The sequence below is a fragment of the Pelodiscus sinensis genome, chromosome 8 (assembly GCF_052426305.1).
Source record: "Pelodiscus sinensis isolate ZL-2025 chromosome 8, ASM5242630v1, whole genome shotgun sequence".
Lineage (NCBI taxonomy): Eukaryota > Metazoa > Chordata > Testudines > Trionychidae > Pelodiscus > Pelodiscus sinensis.
Genome location: NC_143059.1, coordinates 41,055,051 through 41,074,562, shown reverse-complemented (window position 1 = coordinate 41,074,562; position 19,512 = coordinate 41,055,051). Strand labels below are relative to the sequence as shown.

The 19,512-nt window shown below is 44.3% G+C and overlaps 2 protein-coding genes across 4 annotated transcripts in view; one reads left to right on the top strand and one right to left on the bottom strand.

Annotated features, from left to right (window-relative positions):
* Positions 1–78: 78 nt before the first annotated feature.
* On the bottom strand, positions 79–6,823 carry RBP4 (retinol binding protein 4). Of its 2 annotated transcripts, none has more exons than XM_006113188.5 (6): positions 6,665–6,823; positions 6,209–6,347; positions 5,409–5,545; positions 5,127–5,233; positions 2,456–2,668; positions 79–272 (listed from the first exon to the last, which is right to left on the bottom strand). In XM_006113188.5, exons 1-6 carry the CDS (start codon positions 6,808–6,810, stop codon positions 259–261), a joined length of 756 nt encoding a protein of 251 aa, XP_006113250.4. In that variant the 5' UTR covers positions 6,811–6,823; the 3' UTR covers positions 79–258. The 2 variants fall into 2 exon arrangements, with proteins under 2 accessions (XP_006113250.4, XP_006113252.2); XM_006113190.5 differs by having other exon boundaries at positions 6,640–6,795.
* A 131-nt stretch (positions 6,824–6,954) lies between these two features.
* Positions 6,955–19,512, top strand: part of PDE6C (phosphodiesterase 6C) — a 67,027-nt gene continuing 54,469 nt past the window's right edge. For both annotated transcript variants that reach the window (XM_075935150.2, XM_075935147.2), the window contains exon 1: positions 6,955–7,489. The gene's annotated coding sequence lies outside the window, so the exon portion shown is untranslated. The remainder of the gene's footprint in view (positions 7,490–19,512) is intronic.

The following is a 19,512-nucleotide window of genomic DNA, read 5'->3' as shown; positions in this document are numbered from 1 at the left end:
CTGTATTCCTTATTCTAAACATTGCAGTAAAATAATGGTTTTGCCAATAAAACATCTTCTCTCTATATTTACAGAGTATTCATTTCCTGTTATTCACATTTATTAAATGTTTCATTGATTTATTGACAGGGTGAGCTACAGAGCTCAGATAAATATATTTTAAGTCTGAGAAGCTGTTTTAAAGGTTAACATAGTCACTCTGTAAACTTTACATCCGCATTGATGTTACATGATTTGTTTCCATAGTTTCAAAACTCCTCAAGAGCAGAATCCTGAAACAAACAAAATAAAGTTAATGTTTCTAAAACAGCACTAGAAATATAAAAAATACCACATTTACAGTGTGTGTAAATGTATTTCCTTTAAAAATGGTCTTACACTTATCAGTCTATTACTTGAAAGGTGTTTCTGTTCTTTAGCTCTGTACCACATAATTTCAAAGGATTTTCACCTTCACATAGGACAGGAATTAATCAAACCTGTTTCATTTGTTCCAGACAGTAATGCTAAGGCCAAGAAGGAGTTCACACAGATTACCCATGAGAAACATTTCAAAATATATTTACGTCAGCAAGATTTACCATACTTTTCATTTAAGATCACAAAAATATCAGTAACAGACTATCCTACTGCACACACATGTATTTGCTTGTGGAGTTTTGCTTTTAATACATGTTAATACAAGTCCTAATCGCAAATGTCCTGGTTACAGTGAAGTAATAACTTGCTCTGCAACTAATTCCATGGTCAATATAAATATTTGAGATGGTTTTATTGCCACTAGGAATACTCACAGTGGACAAAACTGGGATACCTTTACCCACATTAGGAAATACCTTAATCCACAGGCAGGCCACTGAGCTCAAGGTACTAAGATAGTACTCAATGCAAGTAAGAGCAAACAAACCTGAACCACAATCAGTAAGAAATGTTAGAGGACAAGAGGACTGTCAGGAGACAAGTTCCTAACTTTTGTATTTAATGTTCTGTTAATTACTGGGGCTCTGTGCCCTGCTCGCTACGTTCACCAACCCCCCCATTCTCTGGCCAGAGAGCATGATGACGTCATTCTGTTGCCCATCAGGAAAAATTGATTTATAGAGAGATATTTTTAGTTTGGAGGGTATATTTCCAATTTAACTGTGCTTTTAAAAATAGTGTTAAAGACAATTGCAAATATTTTGTGGCAAATTAATACAGATTTGGACCTCCCCTGGACCTGACTGGTCCCTGATGATGGAATTTTCCGGACTGCTGGCTCCCCTTCTAGCTTCCAGCCAGCTCCCCAACTCCTGCTGATCCCGCTGCAGGTGCTCCGGGACCTACCAGGCAGCCCCGTGCTATGGCTCTGGGACTTGCCAGGCAGCCACACACATTGCGCTGGGGATTTGGGACCTGCAGGGCAGCCACGCACACCGCACTGAAGAATAGGCCCAAGGCAGGCAGGAGATGGAAGAAGAGGAGGAAGAGAACAGGCTCCTGCCCCCCAGCCTCCTATACCCCCCCTCACATACCCAAGACCTTGTCCTGAAGGATCCAGACAACACCGATTAATTCATAAATTTATAAATTGTAGATTCATAGATTCATAAATTATAAAGCCAGAAGGGATCACTGACCATCTAGTCTGATCTCCTGTATAACACAGACCATAGGCCTTCCCTGAATTAATTACTGCTTGAATAAGAACACATCCTCCAGACAAACTACTAACACATCTGTGTCATCTGGGAATCACAACCCTGGCTCATAGTGCAGATGTAGCCCATGACTATTTACTTTCTGTCTTGTGAGGGACTCTGTCAAAGGCTTTTTAAAAGTCTAAATAAATTATATCTACAGTTCTCCTCTGCCTTCTATTTTGCTGACATCCAAATAATTCTAATAACCTAGACACAACGTTTCTTTACGGAAGCTCTGATGATTTTGTCCCTTTCAGGTCATATTAATCTAGGTGTTTTACAACTCTCTTTAGCAGTTTCCACTAGGGATGTTAAAATGCGTGTAATTAAGTAACTGTAACTGCTGAAAATGTCAGTGGTTACACGGTTACACCCAGGGGACAGACAGCTCCCTGGGAATCAGTGTGGCTGGGGAGATGGTTTTTAAGCTGGCTCCCCATGCATCCTACCTGCCCCCTCCCGCTGCTGCCTCTGGTGGCTCCCTGGGAGCTGGTGCACATAGGGAGCCTGCTTAAGCCAGCTTCCTGCGTGTACTGGGAGTCTGCATGTAGCTGTGAATGTTAACCGATGAACCCAGGCTCATAGAAACAATATTACAGGAAAAGTAACAATGGTATATTTGAGATTCTGAGTTTTCTATAAGAAAAGATCATATCACAGCCAATAAGTACAGTTCTTTCTACTATCCCTGCCCATCAGAGAAAGAGCTTTCTAGCATGGCAGTCATTTCACCTCCCGAATACATTTTTTCTGAAAAAAAAATAGACTCTTACCATTATGTATAATAAGTCTGTATTTTCTGTCCAAGCAGAGGTCGACCTGTCTTTGTCTGACAATTCTCTGTGCCTCTAGTGGCAATCCCTTTGGGTCCCGGGAGAACACAAAGGAGTAACTATCAGCACATGTGCCATCATCATTTAGTAGGCGGCAGGAATAATGAAGGGCGTAAGTGTCATAATCTGTGTCGACCACCCAGTGATCATCATCTGGAAGAAACCATAGAGAAGGTGCAAGGAAGTTAGAAATAGAAGGAGAGATTAACCTAAAGATAATTCGGTATTTATCCACTCTCAGAAGAACACCACAGTTTAGCTGTAATGATTGCAAATGGTCCATAATGGCCCTAATCTTGATGGACACTGGGCACCCACAATTGTTACTGAAATACTGGAAAGTTGAAAGCTCCTGGTACCGCTCAGGCTCAGACCCAAGAAGTTAACAAACCTAAATTTTATGGTGATGCATTTAGTTGATTAGAGGAAATAAACCAGCGGGAATCAACTGGACTGAGTAACATGGATTCACCTATGGCCTCTTCTTGGCCAACAGGTGGGAAGTTGTCACCCAGGGAAAAGTATCATCTTGAGGTAATGTGGTCCCTCTAAAAATCATTCCTACTTCATATTCAGTTAACGTGGAAAGAACCTGCCACCCACCTTAGGAAGTGTCCATCAGGATTGGTCACAAGTGTCATACTGTTTGAGAGTCTACTCTTCAAAGGGGGGACCCCCTTGTCCAGCAAAGTACTATCAAAACTGATATTGTGTTGTCTCTACCACCTCCACAGTGCAGCACTCTTAGCAATAATGTGGGCCAATAGCTGTGGAACCTGCCTTTATAGTACATAATGGATTGCATTATTTTTAAAATACATATTATAACTAAAGATGAGTCTGAAAAGCAGATCTGAAACCTGGATGCAAAGTTTCCATTATACAAGAGCAATTGGAGCCAGGGTCTTGGCTCATGTTTATTTTTAACCCTCCAAAAAAACAGGTTGAATATTTCCAGACATTGCTTCTCCCAAAAAGAAGAAATACAGTTTTCATATTTAATGTTTTTATGCTATCAAGATAAAATCTTTGACAGTCACCCATATAGTTCTGCCTATTTGTTTCATTTGTGCTATTTGAATTTAAATAATGGAAAACGTTTGCCCTCACAACCAGACTTCTTTTGCTTAAATTTCAGTGATATTCCAATCCTTTCACAAGCAGTGTGACAGCATGAAAGTTGCACAAACTGAACAAACTGCCCCCGCGCGCCCAGTTGCAGCTGTAAGGTGCGCAGCGTGCCGGGGGCGGGACCACGCATGCGCTGTGCGCCCGGGGGCAAAGCTGCACATGCATCGTGCGCCCACTGCCCGGGGCACAGGAATGGCTCGAGCTGGCCCTGCTTGTGTACAATGGTGCATATAATCTTTTAAGGACTGAAAACATAATATTTAAAATGGTCAGCCACATGGTTAAACTGGAGAAAATGAATATTTTCCTGCTGGTCATGCACCAAATTACTCATAGCTCACATAGTCCCATTACCTTCTTGAAAGCTGTTTTCCTACCACAGAAATGTTCTACACTGTTTGTGTGGAAAAAACATCATACTATTGCCTCTTAGGTTTCTTATAAATTTGTATTTGCTGGGCATATGCAAAGAGATGTATCACAAATCCTAATCACAATTTGCAGTTAGAATTTCAGACAGTTCTCGGCTATTTATCACTCAATTAATGTCCTGCTAAGCTCCTTGCATCCACAGAAATGAACCTGGAAAAGGGGGAGGGTGTTTTAAAAAGGGAGGGTTGCTATCCCCACACCATGCTTCTCTGGGCCTCATAACCCTCACCCACACAATTTGGCTAGGTTGTGCTGGCCATATGGGCTATACCAGGTTCTCCCTCTCCCTCCTTTTCCCTCTTCAGGAGACCAGAGTTTGTAGCAATGTATTATACAGAACTCCCTTCTCTGCAGTGTGGGGCAGCCAGCAAGTAAGGAAATATGGCTTAGCAGTGAGCTGGCAAGAAAGTGGACAGCAGGCCAGAAGCAAGTGGCTTCCTGAAGATCCCTTGAGAACTGTGTGTTTGGAGCCCACCTCCCCCCATGGAGATTCCTCAAGTAAAGAGTGCTGGAGTTTCCACTCCTCTAGATGGGTTAAGCTCAACAGGTGAGAATGAGGATCAGTATTAATATGTTGAGAGTTTGTCAAAAAAAAAAAAAAAAAAAAAAGAGGCAGTCCCTGCATTCATGAAGTATCCACAATGGGTAAGAGCCAAAATAATCCTCCTCGTCCAGTTTGTAGACAACGGAATCTGACATTAGGCTTTTTCAAGAACGTTATTCAAATAAAAAGCAGATCTGAATTTAAAAGAGCTCATAATCTCTACTTTCTGTTCCTTCCATGTGGTGGTCATAGTCTATACTGTGTGGTTTGAAAGGAAAATAAATGTATGAGCTTTTCCATGCAAAGACTAACCAGCTAACACACGTGAAAATTAGAAACTGCCTTGTCCACTCTTGGATAACCATGCAGCAGTTACCATGTGTTAGCTAATGTGACTAAAAACATCCCCTTTTTCTTCAAGTAGCTGCACTAAAATGAACAAGTGTTATCACACACTCCTGAGTCTCCTGCTGTAAAAACATCCCATTCCATATGAGTACTTACTTCCCTTCTGGAGAAAAGAGGCTACCCCCCAGTACTTCATCTTGAACTTGGCAGGATCCTCAGTGTCAGTGAAGGAGCCCACCATATCAGCACAGACATCCCAGTTACTGCAAATAGGGCAAGACAAAAAGACACTGAGCTCATACCTGGCAGCCTGGATTTGGGGGTCAGTTAGTGGTGAACAGTTGGGTACAAAGTAGGGCTGGAGCCTTGGGGAACAGAGCATGTCAGGACTCTGTGGAAGCCAAAAGGGGAGAGAAGAAAGGGTGCCAGGCAACCTACTTGAACAGCCGGACTCTGCCCTTGGCGGTAGCGCTCATTTGTCCGTTCTCATCTACAGTAAACGTGGCTACCACGTTGTCCTGCAGGAACAGCCCCATGGGGTCTTTCTTGGCCATGGCGTACCAGGTGCCAGAATACTGCAGGGAGAGGAAAGATTCTTGTAGAGCCTGGGGGCACCACACAGCAGGCCTAAGTGTGGACCATAAAAGCTGGATCGACCTAACTGTGCAGGACTCTGCCAATCTTTAACCCCAAGCTTCCAAATCATACCAGCAAATTACAGAATAAACCCAGCTGCTCCCACCACACAAAAACAATTCAGCTACAATGCAACCAAGAGTACAAGCACCATAGAGGCTCAGATTGAGCAGCTGGATCTAGCCAGCCTTTGGCCCCAATCCTCTCACTTCTAATGTCTAAAAACGGAACACAGATAGCAGCATCTATAGCTTGCTATGAGAATACAAATAATCAGAGTAATACTGCTCAGCACACAGATGATGCAGGATTTTTGCACTGGGCCTAGAGCAACTGAAGGTACAGGAGAAGCTGCTGCCATTTCTTTGTTTAGACCTTATTGCTGTTTAAGCCTCAGAGTTTGGGGTTCTGTGCCACAAGCTGCTTGCACCCATGTGCTGGATCTGGCTATTTGGTGCTCAGCACTGGAGGCTGTGTTTGGCACAGGAGGAATGCTGGATTGGGTCTCTATTCTGATAGTCCATTTTGGATCTTGGGGGCAGAGTTTGGCAAGATCCAAGGAGAGCCAGCACTGGAGGGTGGAGAGGGGAGTGGACACCTACTCGAGCCTTGTCGAAGTTCTCCTTGACTTTGAAGCTGCTCACTCTGCAGTCCCGTTCCGCTCTGCATCCGCAGCCCAGCAGGCTCAGGGCCACCAGCAGCAGCCATGCCAGGAATCGCCCCTCCTGAGCCATCTTACTCCTACCACAATAGCAAACAGAGACAGACCACATTATCAGCAGGGGGTAGGGGTCCAAGGCAGGTCTCCCAAACATATCGGGTGTCCCCAAGATGCTCAGAGGGTCCCCCAGAGCAGTCCCCTCAGTGGGGTCCCCAATGCCTGCACAGTAGAGTGCCCTCAGCACCTAGAGTGGGTGCTTCCCCATGCACCCAGAAATGGGGTGCCCAGACATCCAGAGGGCACCCCAGTGCAGAGATTGGCAGTGCAGTCCCCACTGGCTCTGCAGAAGGGCTGCAGCATTTCCGGCCGCACCCCTGAGCGAGCAGATTCAGCTCACGCGGAACAAGAGATGCTTGGCCAGCTGGGTGGAAACGTGTCTTTTCCAGAGCAGCGCGGGTCCCCACAGGCAGCCGGTCTGCAGCCAAGCGCTGGTGCAGGCGAGGCAGGGCTCGAGAGCTTTATACAGCGGGGCTGCCCTTGCATCACTTCGCGGGGCGAAAGACTAACGTGGGGAGGGGGAGGCCGGATCGATTCCTGCTGGGGGCTCTTGCGTAACCAGGCTGGGAGGCGGAGGCGACCCCAGCGATCTTTAACCCCGGCCGGCCACGGGGACAGAAGCGCTGAGAACAGCACCCGGCAGGCAGGACCTCACGTCGGGGGGTGGGGGGGGGGGGAGAAGCCGATTGCATCTGCTGCTCATTGAACTACGAGAGCATTTCCCGCTCTGCCGCTCCAAAGTCCCACTTGGCCAAGGAGTTACAGGCGGTGGCCTCATTGTTCTTCTCCAATTTCTGTCCTTCTAATGCCGGCAGCATCGTGACATCCCGCCGTTGTTGGTGTCTGAGACCCGAGGTCTGCTCCCTGGGGACAGCTTCCACACAGCAGGAGCAGGCGCCTGCAAGACTTTCACAGCCTGCTCCAGAGTGCAGCTGCAGGGCATCTCTTGGTCCTGCCTTTGAAGGAGGCAAAAGAGCACCCCTCAGCTCAGTCCTTTCCTCGCATAAGGCAGGTGGGGATGCACATGATGACTGTGATTGTGCTGATGTTGCACACACACCACTCTGGCCCCTTTCCACCCAAAAATTATGAGGCAGAGTTCCTCCCGTTTTTTCTTGGAAAACTGTCTTTAGTTATATAAAAATATTATTTTTCTCCTGTGCAGGTAAGTGCTGGTGCCTCTTGGTCAATATTTGTTCAGTGGTTTCAACATCTTTAGAATCGTTAGAGAAACCCTGTTAAATATTTTCCTGATGTGTGACCCAGAGCTGGTAAGAAAAAAATAGCAGAGCATTAGTTCCCTTGTTTCCTTCACTGAAGTGTTTCTAAAGAGTAAGGGGCTAAAGCTGTTAGTTTGAAGTCATGACCAAATGTTTATTCATTTCAATTAAAAAAAAATTTAGATTGGGAGCTAGTCAGCTAGAGCATGTCTACACTGTATCCGTAAGCTATGTAATTTGGGCTCACAAATTTCATAGTTTATTTTGAGTTAATTTTGAAATAGTTTATTTCAAAACTTGGTGCTATCTACACAGCACCAAATTTTGAAATAGAGCTATTCCAGAATGTCCCTTTCTCCTAATGGAATGAGGTTTACAGAGACGTTGGAATAGCGAACCTGTTATATTTTGAAATAGGGGGCTTCCTCAGAGGACCCATGTCAGAAGCAGCGGGGGGGGGGGGGGGCGGAGTGGGAGCCGGTGCAGTGAGGAGCTGTCTTTTAAGCCATCTCCTCACAAACACTGGATATGCAAAGCTGCTGACTCCTGCTCCAGTGTTGCAGCCTCTGATAGGGTATGTCTACACTACAAAGTTAGTTTGAACTAATGGACGTTAGTTCGAACTAACTTTGATAGGCGCTACACTAGCGCTCCGCTAGTTAGAATTTAATTTGAACTAGCGGAGCGCTTAGTTCGAACTAGGAAAACCTCATTTTACGAGGATTAAGCCTAGTTCGAACTAGCTAGTTTGAATTAAGGGGTGTGTAGCCCCTTAATTCGAACTAGTGGGAGGCTAGCCCTCCCCAGGTTTCCCTGGTGGCTACTCTGGCCAACACCAGGGAAACTCTATTGCCCCCCTCCCGGCCCCGGCCCCCTTAAAGGGGCACGGGCTGGGTACGATGCCCGTGCCAGGTGCAAGCCTGCCAGCACCAAGCCAGCAGACCCTGCACCTGGCACGGATCGAGCCAGCCACCCGATGCCCCCCAGCCCTCCCCCTCTTCCCGGGACCAGGCTGGCGGCTCCCAGGAGCTTGCCCAGGACCGCAAGAGGCGGGCACCAGCCTGGGCTAGTGCGGACATCGTGGACCTCATCCACGACCTCCGCACTAGGCACAGGAAAGTGGCTGGCTAGGGCAGGAGAGCTGCCAGTCTGGCCACCCAGGAGCAGGTGTGCATGAAAATCGAGGGGGTCCACTGAGACCCCCGACCCTGAGCCCTGAGCTTACAATGGCCGTCCTGGGTCAGACCAAAGGTCCATCTAGCCCAGTAGCCTGTCTGCTGACAGCGGTCAACCCTAGGGACCCTGGAGGGGATGGACTGAAGACAGTGACCAAGCCATTTGTCTCGTGCCATCCCTCTCCAGCCTTCCACAAACCTTGGGCAGGGACACCACTCCTACCCCCTGGCTAATAGCACTCCATGGACCCAACCTCCATGACTTGATCTCACTTCCCTTTAAACTCTGTTCTAGTTCTAGCCTTCACAGCTTCCTGCAGCAAGGAGTTCCACAGGTTGACTCTTTGCTTTGTGAAGAACAACTTTCTGTTACTAGTTTGAAGCCTGCTACCCATTCCTTTCCTTTTGTGTCCTCTAGTCCTTCTTTATGGGAACTAATGAAGAACTTTTCTGTATGCACCCTCTCCACCCAACTCCTGCTTTTAGAGACTTCTATCCTGTCCCCCCTCCGTCTCCTCTTTTCTAAGCTGAAAATTCCCAGTCTCTTTAGCCTCTCTTCATATGGGACCTGTTCCCAACCCCTGATCATTGTAGTTTCCCTCCCCTCTCCCACCCTCTCTCTTCCCCTCTCCCACCTCCTTTTCCCAGTCTCCCCCAATTTTGTTCAATAAAGACAGATTCCATTTTTGAACACAATTGTCCTTTATTTTGTACATCAAGAAGAGGGGCTAGGGAAGGGTAAGTGGAAGGAGGTGAGGGAGGAATGGGGTATGTGCCCCCAATTGGGAGGACTGGGCTGGCTCTGCAGGCTTCTGGGGGTGGAAGCTCTCCTGCAGCCCCCCAATTGCCCCCTCTCCCCAGATGGCAGCCTGTGGCAAGTGCAGCCGGGCTGATGGCCGAGTGCTGTGATGTGCCCAGTGTGGGTACTTCGGGCAATCCAAGCCAGGACTGCTTTGCAAGCGGGGCACCCTGAGAACTGTCTGTCCCGGGTGGGGGTCAGGACCCTTTAAGCACAGCCCTCGGCTAGCCTGAGACAGCATCTCCACGCTCTAAGTCCTCCTCTGATGCCCTGCCGGCACTGCTTCCGGCCATCCTTAAGCCTGGTTCAGGGTCCACTTAATGTGGACATGCTAGTTTGAATTAGCAAAACGCTAATTCGAACTAGTTTTTTAGTCTGGATCCGTAAATTCGAATTAGCTTAGTTCGAATTAACTAATTCGAACTAAGTTAGTTCGAATTAATGTTGTAGTGTAGACGTACCCATAGAGAGGCAGCAGAGGGTGAGAGGGGCAGGCAGGAGTCAGTACACATGGGATGTCGGCTTTTAAGCCTGCTCTCTGTACATATTGGATCATGCAAGCTACTCCCCTGCCCTCACTGCTGCCTCTCTGGCAGAAGCAGCAGTGTGGGGAAGGGGGAAAAGACAGGTGGTAGCTGATATGTGTGGGGAACCAGCTTTTAAGTCAGCTCTCCTCACATGCTGTCTTCACGGAGCCTCCTGCTCCTACCCATGCGCTGCTGTCTCTTATCAGAGGCTGCAGCGGGGCAGGGAGGCTGCCTTGGCTCAGCCTCTATCTGTGGCTGGCCCAGGCTCACCGCGGACAGAGGCTGCTCTGTGGGATGCCAGTGCAGCCTTTGTCTGCAGGGCCCCCCGTGGACAGAGGCTGCTGCCACCCTGCACTGCTGCTTCTGATACAGAGGCAGCAGCATGGAGTGGCAGGGGGCTACCTGGGATTGGGGCCTGGAGCACACTGGCTGCCAGCCCCACCAATAGGGACTATCAAATAGTTGTGTAACCAATCATATTTTGTCTGATTACACCTCTGTTCAGTTAATCTCTATCTAACATCCCTACTTTCCAATGAAATTTAGCGCAACCCTTCAGTTTCCTTTGTCTCTTCATAAAATTATTAAGGGTGTGTCTACACTACCCTCCTAGTTTGAACTAGGAGGGTAATGTAGGCATACCGCACTTGCAAATGAAGCCCGGGATTTGAATTTCCCGGGCTTCATTTGCATAAGCGGGGAGCCGCCATTTTTAAAACCCCGCTGGTTCGAACCCTGTGCAGCGCGGCTACACGGGGCACGAACTAGGTAGTTCGAACTAGGCTTCCTAGTTCGAACTACCGTTACTCCTCATTTCACGAGGAGTAACGGTAGTTCGAACTAGGAAGCCTAGTTCGAACTACCTAGTTCGTGCCCCGTGTAGCCGCGCTGCACAGGGTTCGAACCAGCGGGGTTTTAAAAATGGCGGCTCCCCGCTTATGCAAATGAAGCCCGGGAAATTCAAATCCCGGGCTTCATTTGCAAGTGCAGTATGCCTACATTACCCCGCTAGTTCAAACTAGCGGGGTAGTGCAGACATACCTTAAGCCATGTAAGTTAATCATTTTTACTATTTACCCACATGGTAACTACTAATGTAGTGCAATAGTTTGCTTGAGTTCTGTTTATGCCCTTTCCTGATTTTCAGGCTGAAATATTTGGTGTTTGAACTAGGGATGTGAAAGACTAGTTGACTATCCAATAAGCAAATGGTTATCAGATTGTTGACCCACTAGTTGATTAGTCACTTCCCCTCCCCACTGCCTCTATCAGAAAGAGGCAGCAAGGGGGAGAAGAGGGAGTGCTTCAAGATGGCAGCATCGCATGGAGCCCGGGGCCAGACCTTGGGCTCCACTCGGTGCTGCCGCTTTGAAATGCCACATGAAGCCTGACACTGGGCTCCCCTCAATATTTCAAAGTGGCAGTGCTGCATGGAGCCCAAGGTAAGTTGGAGACTCTGTGCCGTGCTGCCTCTTTGAAATGCCACAGGGAATATGGGGCCAAAAGGGGACTCTCAGTATTCAAGAAGTGGGTGTACCATGGTTTTATACAGAGGCAACAAGATACTCTCTGTCTTACTCTCTATCCCTATTTTAATGATTCTTAACATTATGTTTGCTTTTTTGACTGCCGCTGCACACTGGCATTACGTCTACACTGCCTCTTTTTTGCAGAAGAGACAATGCAAATGAAGAGCTCATTAGCAACTTCTCATGCTTCATTTGCATATTCTCTTTTAGTGCTTTTTGCGGAAGAGGTTTTTGCGCAAAAAGAGCAGTATAGACTGGTCCGTTTTGCGAAAAAAAATCTTTTCCACAAGAACCTGTAAACCTCATTTTTTGAGGAATAAGGGTTCTTGCGCAAAAAGGTTCTTTTTGCGCAAAATGGACCTGTCTACTACACTCCTTTTTTTTTGAGCAAAAACCTTTTCTGAAAAAAGGATAGGACAAGAATATGCAAATGAGAGCATGAGATATGCTAATTAGCTCTCTATTTGCATTTCCTCTTCCGTAAAAAAGCGGGCATGTCTATGTAGCCTGAGAAGATGTTTTTAGAGAACTATCCACAGTGACTCCAAGATCTCTCTTGAGTAGTAGTAGCTAAATTAGTTCCCATCATTTTGTATGTGTAGTTGGAATTATTTTTTCCAATGTGTATTACTTTATATTTACCAACATTAAATTTCATTTGCCATTTTGTTGCCCAATCACTTAGTTTTGTGAGATCTTTTTGAAGTCTTCACAGCTTTGGTCTTAACTATCTTGAGCAGTTTAGTATTATCTGCAAATTTTACTCTCTCACTCTTTACCCCTTTCTCCTGATCATTTATGAATAGGATTGGTCCTAGTACGGCTCCTTGAGGGACACCTCTCTCCATTCTGAAAACTGACAATTTATTCCAACCCTTTGTTTCCTGTCTTTTAACCAGTTATCAGTCCATGAGAGGACCTTCCCTCTTACCCCATGACAACTTACTTTACTTAAGAGCCTTTGGTGAGGGACTTGTCAAAGGCTTTCTGGAAATCTAAGTATACTACATCCACTGTCCGCATGCTTGTTGACCCCTGCAAAGAAGGTTTTAAGTCTGTTCTCCAATCATGGAAGCAGAGAAGAGCATTTGGGCCACAATTTCTGTTAATATCAATGAGCATCATGCATGCAGTTCATGTGGATGGAAATGAATGGCACATAGATTCTTGGAAAAGCTTAGGGGGGAGGAAAAACATTCATAAAGCTCCAATACAATGTAAACTAAATAAATATTTATAAAACTCAGCATAGATTTAAAAATTTTACAGCAAATCAACATAAGTCGATAGTCCAACTTGTTCTGTTTCATAGCTGATGCTTACATTTTGACAGCATATTGTGAAAAGTATAGATATTTTGAAACAAGCATATATTTCTTTCAGCTGCATTTTACTGAGGAAAAAAAGCATTCCAATTTTAAAGTCAGTAAAATGGGGGGAAAGAATTTCTGGCACTGATTTTCCATTAAAATGCTTTTTACATTAATAGCTTTGACAAAGTAATTAATATTTTCCATAATGAATAATGACAGTAAATATAGAGAAAAGGTCAGATTTTTAAAGGAAACTAGAAAAGAAAGCTTTCATTGTATGATTTATTTAGCTTCATTATGACTTTATAATCAACAAATAGAAAGGACCAAGGGAAAAATAACTATTAAAACATTTCTAATAGTGAAACTTTTAAGTTTAATTATTGAAAGGACTAGAATTTTATTTATGGTAACATAGTAAGATTCTAGTTCTTAGGAGAAAAGCTGGCTCAAAGTATTGGAAATAGGATATAGGGCATTTAGTTTAAGTCTTGTCCAGCTTGATACAGAGAGAAAGACTTTTTGTTTCCATATTTTGATATTGTGCTGGCTTGTTATTATTTCTATGCCCTCTTGCACAAGTTGCAGTGTGTGAGGCATTCTGAGAGGCTTGCCCAGCAAAGATATTCACTGTTTTCTGAGATCAGGCCCTTTCTAACAAGAGACAACAAATTACATAAAATGAACCAGTGATCTCAGTGTATTTCATAGGACACAAACAACTCCATCACTGTCACAATTCCCTCCCTTCCGTCTCTCCCAGTTGGCAGCAGTTAAATCATACAGGCCAAGGACACAATGCACTGGAAAATGTTACCACTTGCACTACTCCAGCCTATGTATTTGTTTTGTAGTTAAAGGTCTTCAACTTCCAATAATCACAACCTTGACTCTTTGCTTAAGCATTATTTTTACCTCAGAGTCTTCAGAAAGAGTAATTACAATAATTTGGTTTTTAAAATATTAACTGCATTTTCAGCAGCAAAGTGGTCTCCCTAATAAAGATTGTGATTGTGTGCATACACATTTTTAGATTCCCTAATGCTATGTCTGCACTACAGAGTTTTTTCGGAAAAACGACTGTTTTTCAAAGAAACTCTCCGAGGGTCTACACCTCAAGTGTGTTTTTGTGTAAAAAAATCAAAAGAACAGAGTGGTTTTTCCAGCATAGGTATTCCTCATTCTATGTGGAAGAACGCCTTTTTGTGAAAGAGCTCTTTCACAAAAAGGTGTGTGTGGACGGGGAAAAAGGGATTTTTGCACAAAAAGAGGAAAGAGGAAAAAGCACAGGTGCCCTGGTGACCATTCTGTACTTAGCAATCAGAGCTTACTTTTGAGAGAGTGTCCGTACAGTCTGGACGCTCTCTTGTGCAAAAGCAAATCGCTTTTTCATTGCGCTTTTGCAGTGTGGACGAGCTCTTGCACAAGAAGTTTTTGCAGAAGATCTCTTCCGATAAAAGCTTCCTGTGTAAGAAGCCTGCAGTCTAGACGTAGCCTGGGAGAAAAAGGGTTTGTGTCTACTTGTAAGTCTGCTTTTAATGGGCTCTGCCATCTCCTTCCTAGATCAACTTCTGAACAGACATGAAACAAATTTCAGATAATGTATTTGCAATATTTTTCTTTGTGGCTATTAAACACATCATAAGAGTCTGTCTCTGCCATGGTTTATTAGTCATGCTGGCTCTGACAGATAAGTTTCCCTCAATGTGTGGAATACAGTGCTTTTTATATTGATGAAAATGGAATTTTTAGGGTGGAAAGAGGCTTTCAGTGGCTTGTTCTTATTTCTTTGTCTTCCACATTAGCATTGTATTTTTCTAGGCGAGTCTTTAGAACCAGTCTAGAAACCCCCAGAATCTTTCTAGTTCCCATTTACATCTACATAGTCAAAAGGTCCAATATCTTGCCACATTGTTCTTGTGCCAAATGAGAGAGAGATGCCTTTAGTGTCCCACAATGTCTCTTCTGAGTTGGTCAGATGCACTCTCTCTGATCACAGACTCGGTATGCTACTTGTGCAGTGGGTCCAAGTTCTGCCACTCTGGAGCAAGGGACCAATCCCAAGACTCAAACTTGGATGTTCTGTGTGGTGGAATGTTATGTTTGTGCTAGACCAGGAGACTGGCCTTTACATAGTCAAGATTAATTGTTCCCTGGTCTGTGTTTATATAAAGATCCATAACTGCACTACCCTGAGCTAAAATAAGAGAAGAGCTGTGAATTCAGATAAATTTAAAACAAAGTTTAAATTAATTTAAATCACTGTTACATAATTGCATGCGAAGTCTCCAAGGAACAAAGCCAGGGCTAAGGGTACTGCTCTCAGAGACCACCAGTTCATCCTAGCTCCAGAGGGCACTGTGCTCCAGAAGAGACATAAACGCAGGTCCTGCAGAGCAAAGATCTTCACAGGAGAGGGACATTAAACCCAGTGTCCTGGTCAAATACCAACCTGGGAAACTCCATTCCACTTACCGTCTTTCTCCATGTAGCTTCAATTACTAGGGTCATCCTCTTCACTAGGGGCCAGATCCAGCCTGCCTAATACTTTGATCTGGCCTGCGAACTGCATCTGGCCACTTTCTTTTTATATCCTGCTGCTTATGCCATGCAATTTCCAGGTGATGGCTCAGGCAGCAGACTCTATTTAAATGGCTCGTGGTTCCCAGTTGTGGCGCTGCCCTGGAAGGGGCCGGAGCTGTGAGCCTTTTAAATAGCCACAGCAACTTGGGAACCTGCCAGGTAATTTGGTAGCAGTGGGGTTCGGAGCTGGGAGCCCTTTGCTCTGTTTTTACTTCAAAGCCTGTGGCCGCACCCCTTCTGCCCCAGGCCCTCCCTTCTGGGGAAGGAGCTGGCTCCTGACCAGTACCAAAATTCATTAAGTGGCCCCCCGGTGAAAAGTATTGCCTACCCCTGCCTTATATCTAAGTTGTACTGTAGTATTAGTCTATGTTTGGTGTTTCAATAGAGTTGTGTGTGGGAAGGAGTGTTAAGAATTCTCACTTACAGCTTGCATGTTTCTTAAGTTTGTGAAAGTGCTTTGGAATGTTTCAGAATAAAAGGTGCTATATGAGAACATAGATAGTTATTGTTTATTGTATTGTTAGTATTGTTTTGTGTTGACAAAAGAAGAACATAAAAGTCAAAAACAAGGAAAACAGGGGGTACTGTATGGGATACAACATCAGCAATTCAAAGCAGCGAGTGCTTGCAAATGTGTTAAATTTATTGTTGAGCAGATTTATCAAATTTAGCTGCATGTGGCTTATCCACGAGACAGACAAGTAGAATTGCTAGCATGAGGATACCCCTGTATTTAGTCCCTTTCTCTGACTGGCAAAGGGGCAACCAGTTAGAGAATGAAGGTGTGGCTTAGCAGCTCTAAGCAGATTGATGGCAAAGCAGGATTTGCTTTTCCATAATTAAATGTGGAGATACAACTGAATTAAGGTTTATCACTAGAATACTTGGTTTTTTTTTAGCATTTTTGTTCATAGCTGAGTCAATTGTTTACATTTATAATAATCATTGTAAAACCAATACAAACTGATTAAATAAGAATATGATGCTGCACTTTTCCAGCACCTTCTAAGCAAGGTGATCGATGCACTTTACAAACATCAATGATTAAAAAGCTCACCTACTTTTGGAGTGAAATCATGGCCCCATTGATATGGTAAAACTTCCATTGACTGCAGTTGGACCGGGATTTTATCAAATCCTCAGGAGAAAGGTATTATTATTATTCCTGCTTTATAGAGTCTACAGTCTCAATCATGTCAAGTACTAAAGGCCTGATACTGCAATCCCTACTCATGAAAATAATGCTTGTTCACTGAAGCCAAAGGGATTACCTATGTTCAGACTACTCACGTGTGTATAGTAGTTGCAGAATCATGTCCATAAGTGTTGGCCTAATGGAATTACTCTGGATTCACATGAGTGTATCTGAGATGAGAATTTGGATCCCAATATTCAGTTTAAATCATTGTTCATAGCACTAATAAATCACTGTTCATAGCTTTTTGACAGCCCAAGAAATGGTATTGGATAGTGGCATTTCAGAGTGCCACAGCACCATGTGCTAAAACAGAGCAGACATGTACCTGCTGATTGGGGGAGGAGAGACAGAGTGAGGACAGTGGCAACAACAAATGTTACTATGTTCAGTCCATGTTAGCATGCTTGATGTAAGCCGAGAAGCAACTTAGGGAATGGGTTGTGACCCCACATGTCCCTGCCCATCACTTCTGAACTATAGTAGCCATGTGACTCTCCATTTCCGTAGATAGGATAACATTTACTGTGACAAACAAATTAATATAAGACTAGAGAAAGTAACCAACAGCAACCACTACAGGCTGAAACTCTCCAGTCCAGCACCCTTGCGACCTGACCCTGCCAAACCAGAGCACTGGCCAAAGCATGGGAGGTCATTGTTGTCTAGAAGCATAACCATCACTTTCAGCTCTTACTGGGCTCTTAGAAGACATTTAGGGGTAAATCAGAGCTAAATAACAGCACAGAACACTGAGGGCCAGGATTGGTGGCTGTAAACAAACTTTATGGCGCCATGGGAATCTTGGCCACACCCTTCATGAGTGGCTAACTAAAATCATTCCAGACCAGATTGTGCCAGACTAGAGAGGTGCAACAATAAGTGCCAGGACAAATCAAGGATCAACTTCTGGGAAACCCTTTGGCTACGTCTACACTGACGCGTTCTTACACAAAAACTCTTTTGCGGAGGAGTTCTTGTGCAAAAACTCTTCCAGAAGAGAGCGTCTACACTGGCATGTGCTTTTGCACAAGAGATGTGCTCTTGCGCAAGAGCATCCATGCCAGTGTAGACGCTCTCTTGCACAAGAAAGCTCTGATGGCCATTTTAACCATAGGACTTTCTTGTGCAAGAAATTCATGTTGACTGTCTACACTGGCCTCTTGTGCAAGAATAGTTGTGCAAAAGGGCTTATTCCTGAGTGGGAGCATCATAGTTCTTGCGCAAGAAGCCCTGATTTTATACAGTAGAACGTCACTTTACTTGCACAAGAACACATGGCCAGCGTAGACAGGCAGCAAGTTTTTGCACGAAAGTGGCTGCTTTGGCGCAAGATTGCGCCAGTGTAGACACAGCCTTTTTGTTTTCCTCCTTTCCAATGTATTGCCATCTATTGTGCGATAAGTAGCACAAACATACTGAATATGTGAAACTATTGTCCTGTCAAGATAGTATCAAAGAGCAGCTCAAAAGTGGATTTCTGCTAAGAGGCGAATTTTTCCTGACAGCAGAAAGAGAAGTTGTATGAGAACATTTTTTGCTGCTTATTAATTCTTCATTTAATTTTCTCATAATACTTGCTATGGGGAGCTTTGCACAAACTACTGCAATTAACTGACGAGCTTGAGCTCTATATTTTAGCAGTTCAGTATACATGTGAGAGGGAAAAAGATGAACCAGGTGAGTTTTATTTGTTCATTGTTTTAAAATCACAATATGCATTACATGCCATAGAACTGTTTTGGATCAAGAGATTTATTATAGATTTAAAATCATTTTTAGATTAGATAAAGGAACATGTAATTTGCAAGTGAAGAACTAGAGAGAGGTTGGATAAAAACAGTTAAATAAATAGATATTTTTTACAAAATGTTAATCACTATTTTTCTAACCTGGAGTTTCAGAACAACGAGGCAGTTCTTAGATGCATTTTTTGTTAACATTTTAATTGTTCTTGTAGTACCCTCAAAAGAAACTTGCATTAGCTTTTCTTGACATGTAACTCTTTGGAGTTATTCCTCTAACAAAACCTTTTATACTGTACATGGTACCTGTCAGGTGAATTTTACAAACATCTACATGTTTTGTTAGTCTCTAAGGTGCTGCTAGACTATTCGTTGTCTTTTAAGTTTTTCCATGTAGACTAATTCAGCTACCCCTCTGAAGCTTTTAAACATTAGCTGCTTAGTTGTTATAGCATTCCTGCCAAAAAGAGAAATAGCATCATCCTCATTTTGCAGATGGGGAAACATGCACAAATGTTAAGGCCCAAACTTTTAAAGGTATTTAAGCATTGCTGAAGTGAGCATTACAATGCCTGTCTCATTTAGGAACATAAATCTCACTTTCAAAGAGATGTGGGAGCCTTAATTGAAGCCCATTTACTTTCAAGGAATAAGAGATCCTCCAGAAAAGAGCTTATTTTCCGGAGGATCGCGTCCAGACTGGCGCTTTTCTCCGGCTTATCTACAAGCCGGAAAAAAGCGGCAGCCATGTTAATGCAAATGCCGCGGGGGATATTTAAATCCCCCGCGGATTTGCCTATTCCCAAGTGCTACATTAGCATCCCTATTACAGAATAGGGGCCAATGTAGACACAGCCTTACTGTCCCATACTCAGCAGGTTTAGGGCCAGGAGCAAGGGTAGCAGAACTAGCTATGTTTCTTTCTATGTTGACATTTGTTTCATAATATGATCAGAATGTGTGAAAGCAACATGTCGGACATTTGATGTTTGTTTCTATTGACAGATGCATTCATTCAGTTTTATTTATATCCCCCGCGGATTTGCCTATTCCCAAGTGCTACATTAGCATCCCTATTACGGAATAGGGGCCAATGTAGACA

Excerpts from the sequence above, each read along its gene's own strand:
- RBP4 (XM_006113188.5), bottom strand. The coding sequence starts at position 6,810 with ATGCAAGGGCAGCCCCGCTGTATAAAGCTCTCGAGCCCTGCCTCGCCT. Across the intron at positions 5,234-5,408 it reads GGCAGAGTCCGGCTGTTCAA|TAACTGGGATGTCTGTGCTG; the intron begins GTAGGTTGCCTG and ends CCCTATTTGCAG. Across the intron at positions 2,669-5,126 it reads CTCTTTTCTCCAGAAGGGAA|ATGATGATCACTGGGTGGTC; the intron begins GTAAGTACTCAT and ends GGTTTCTTCCAG.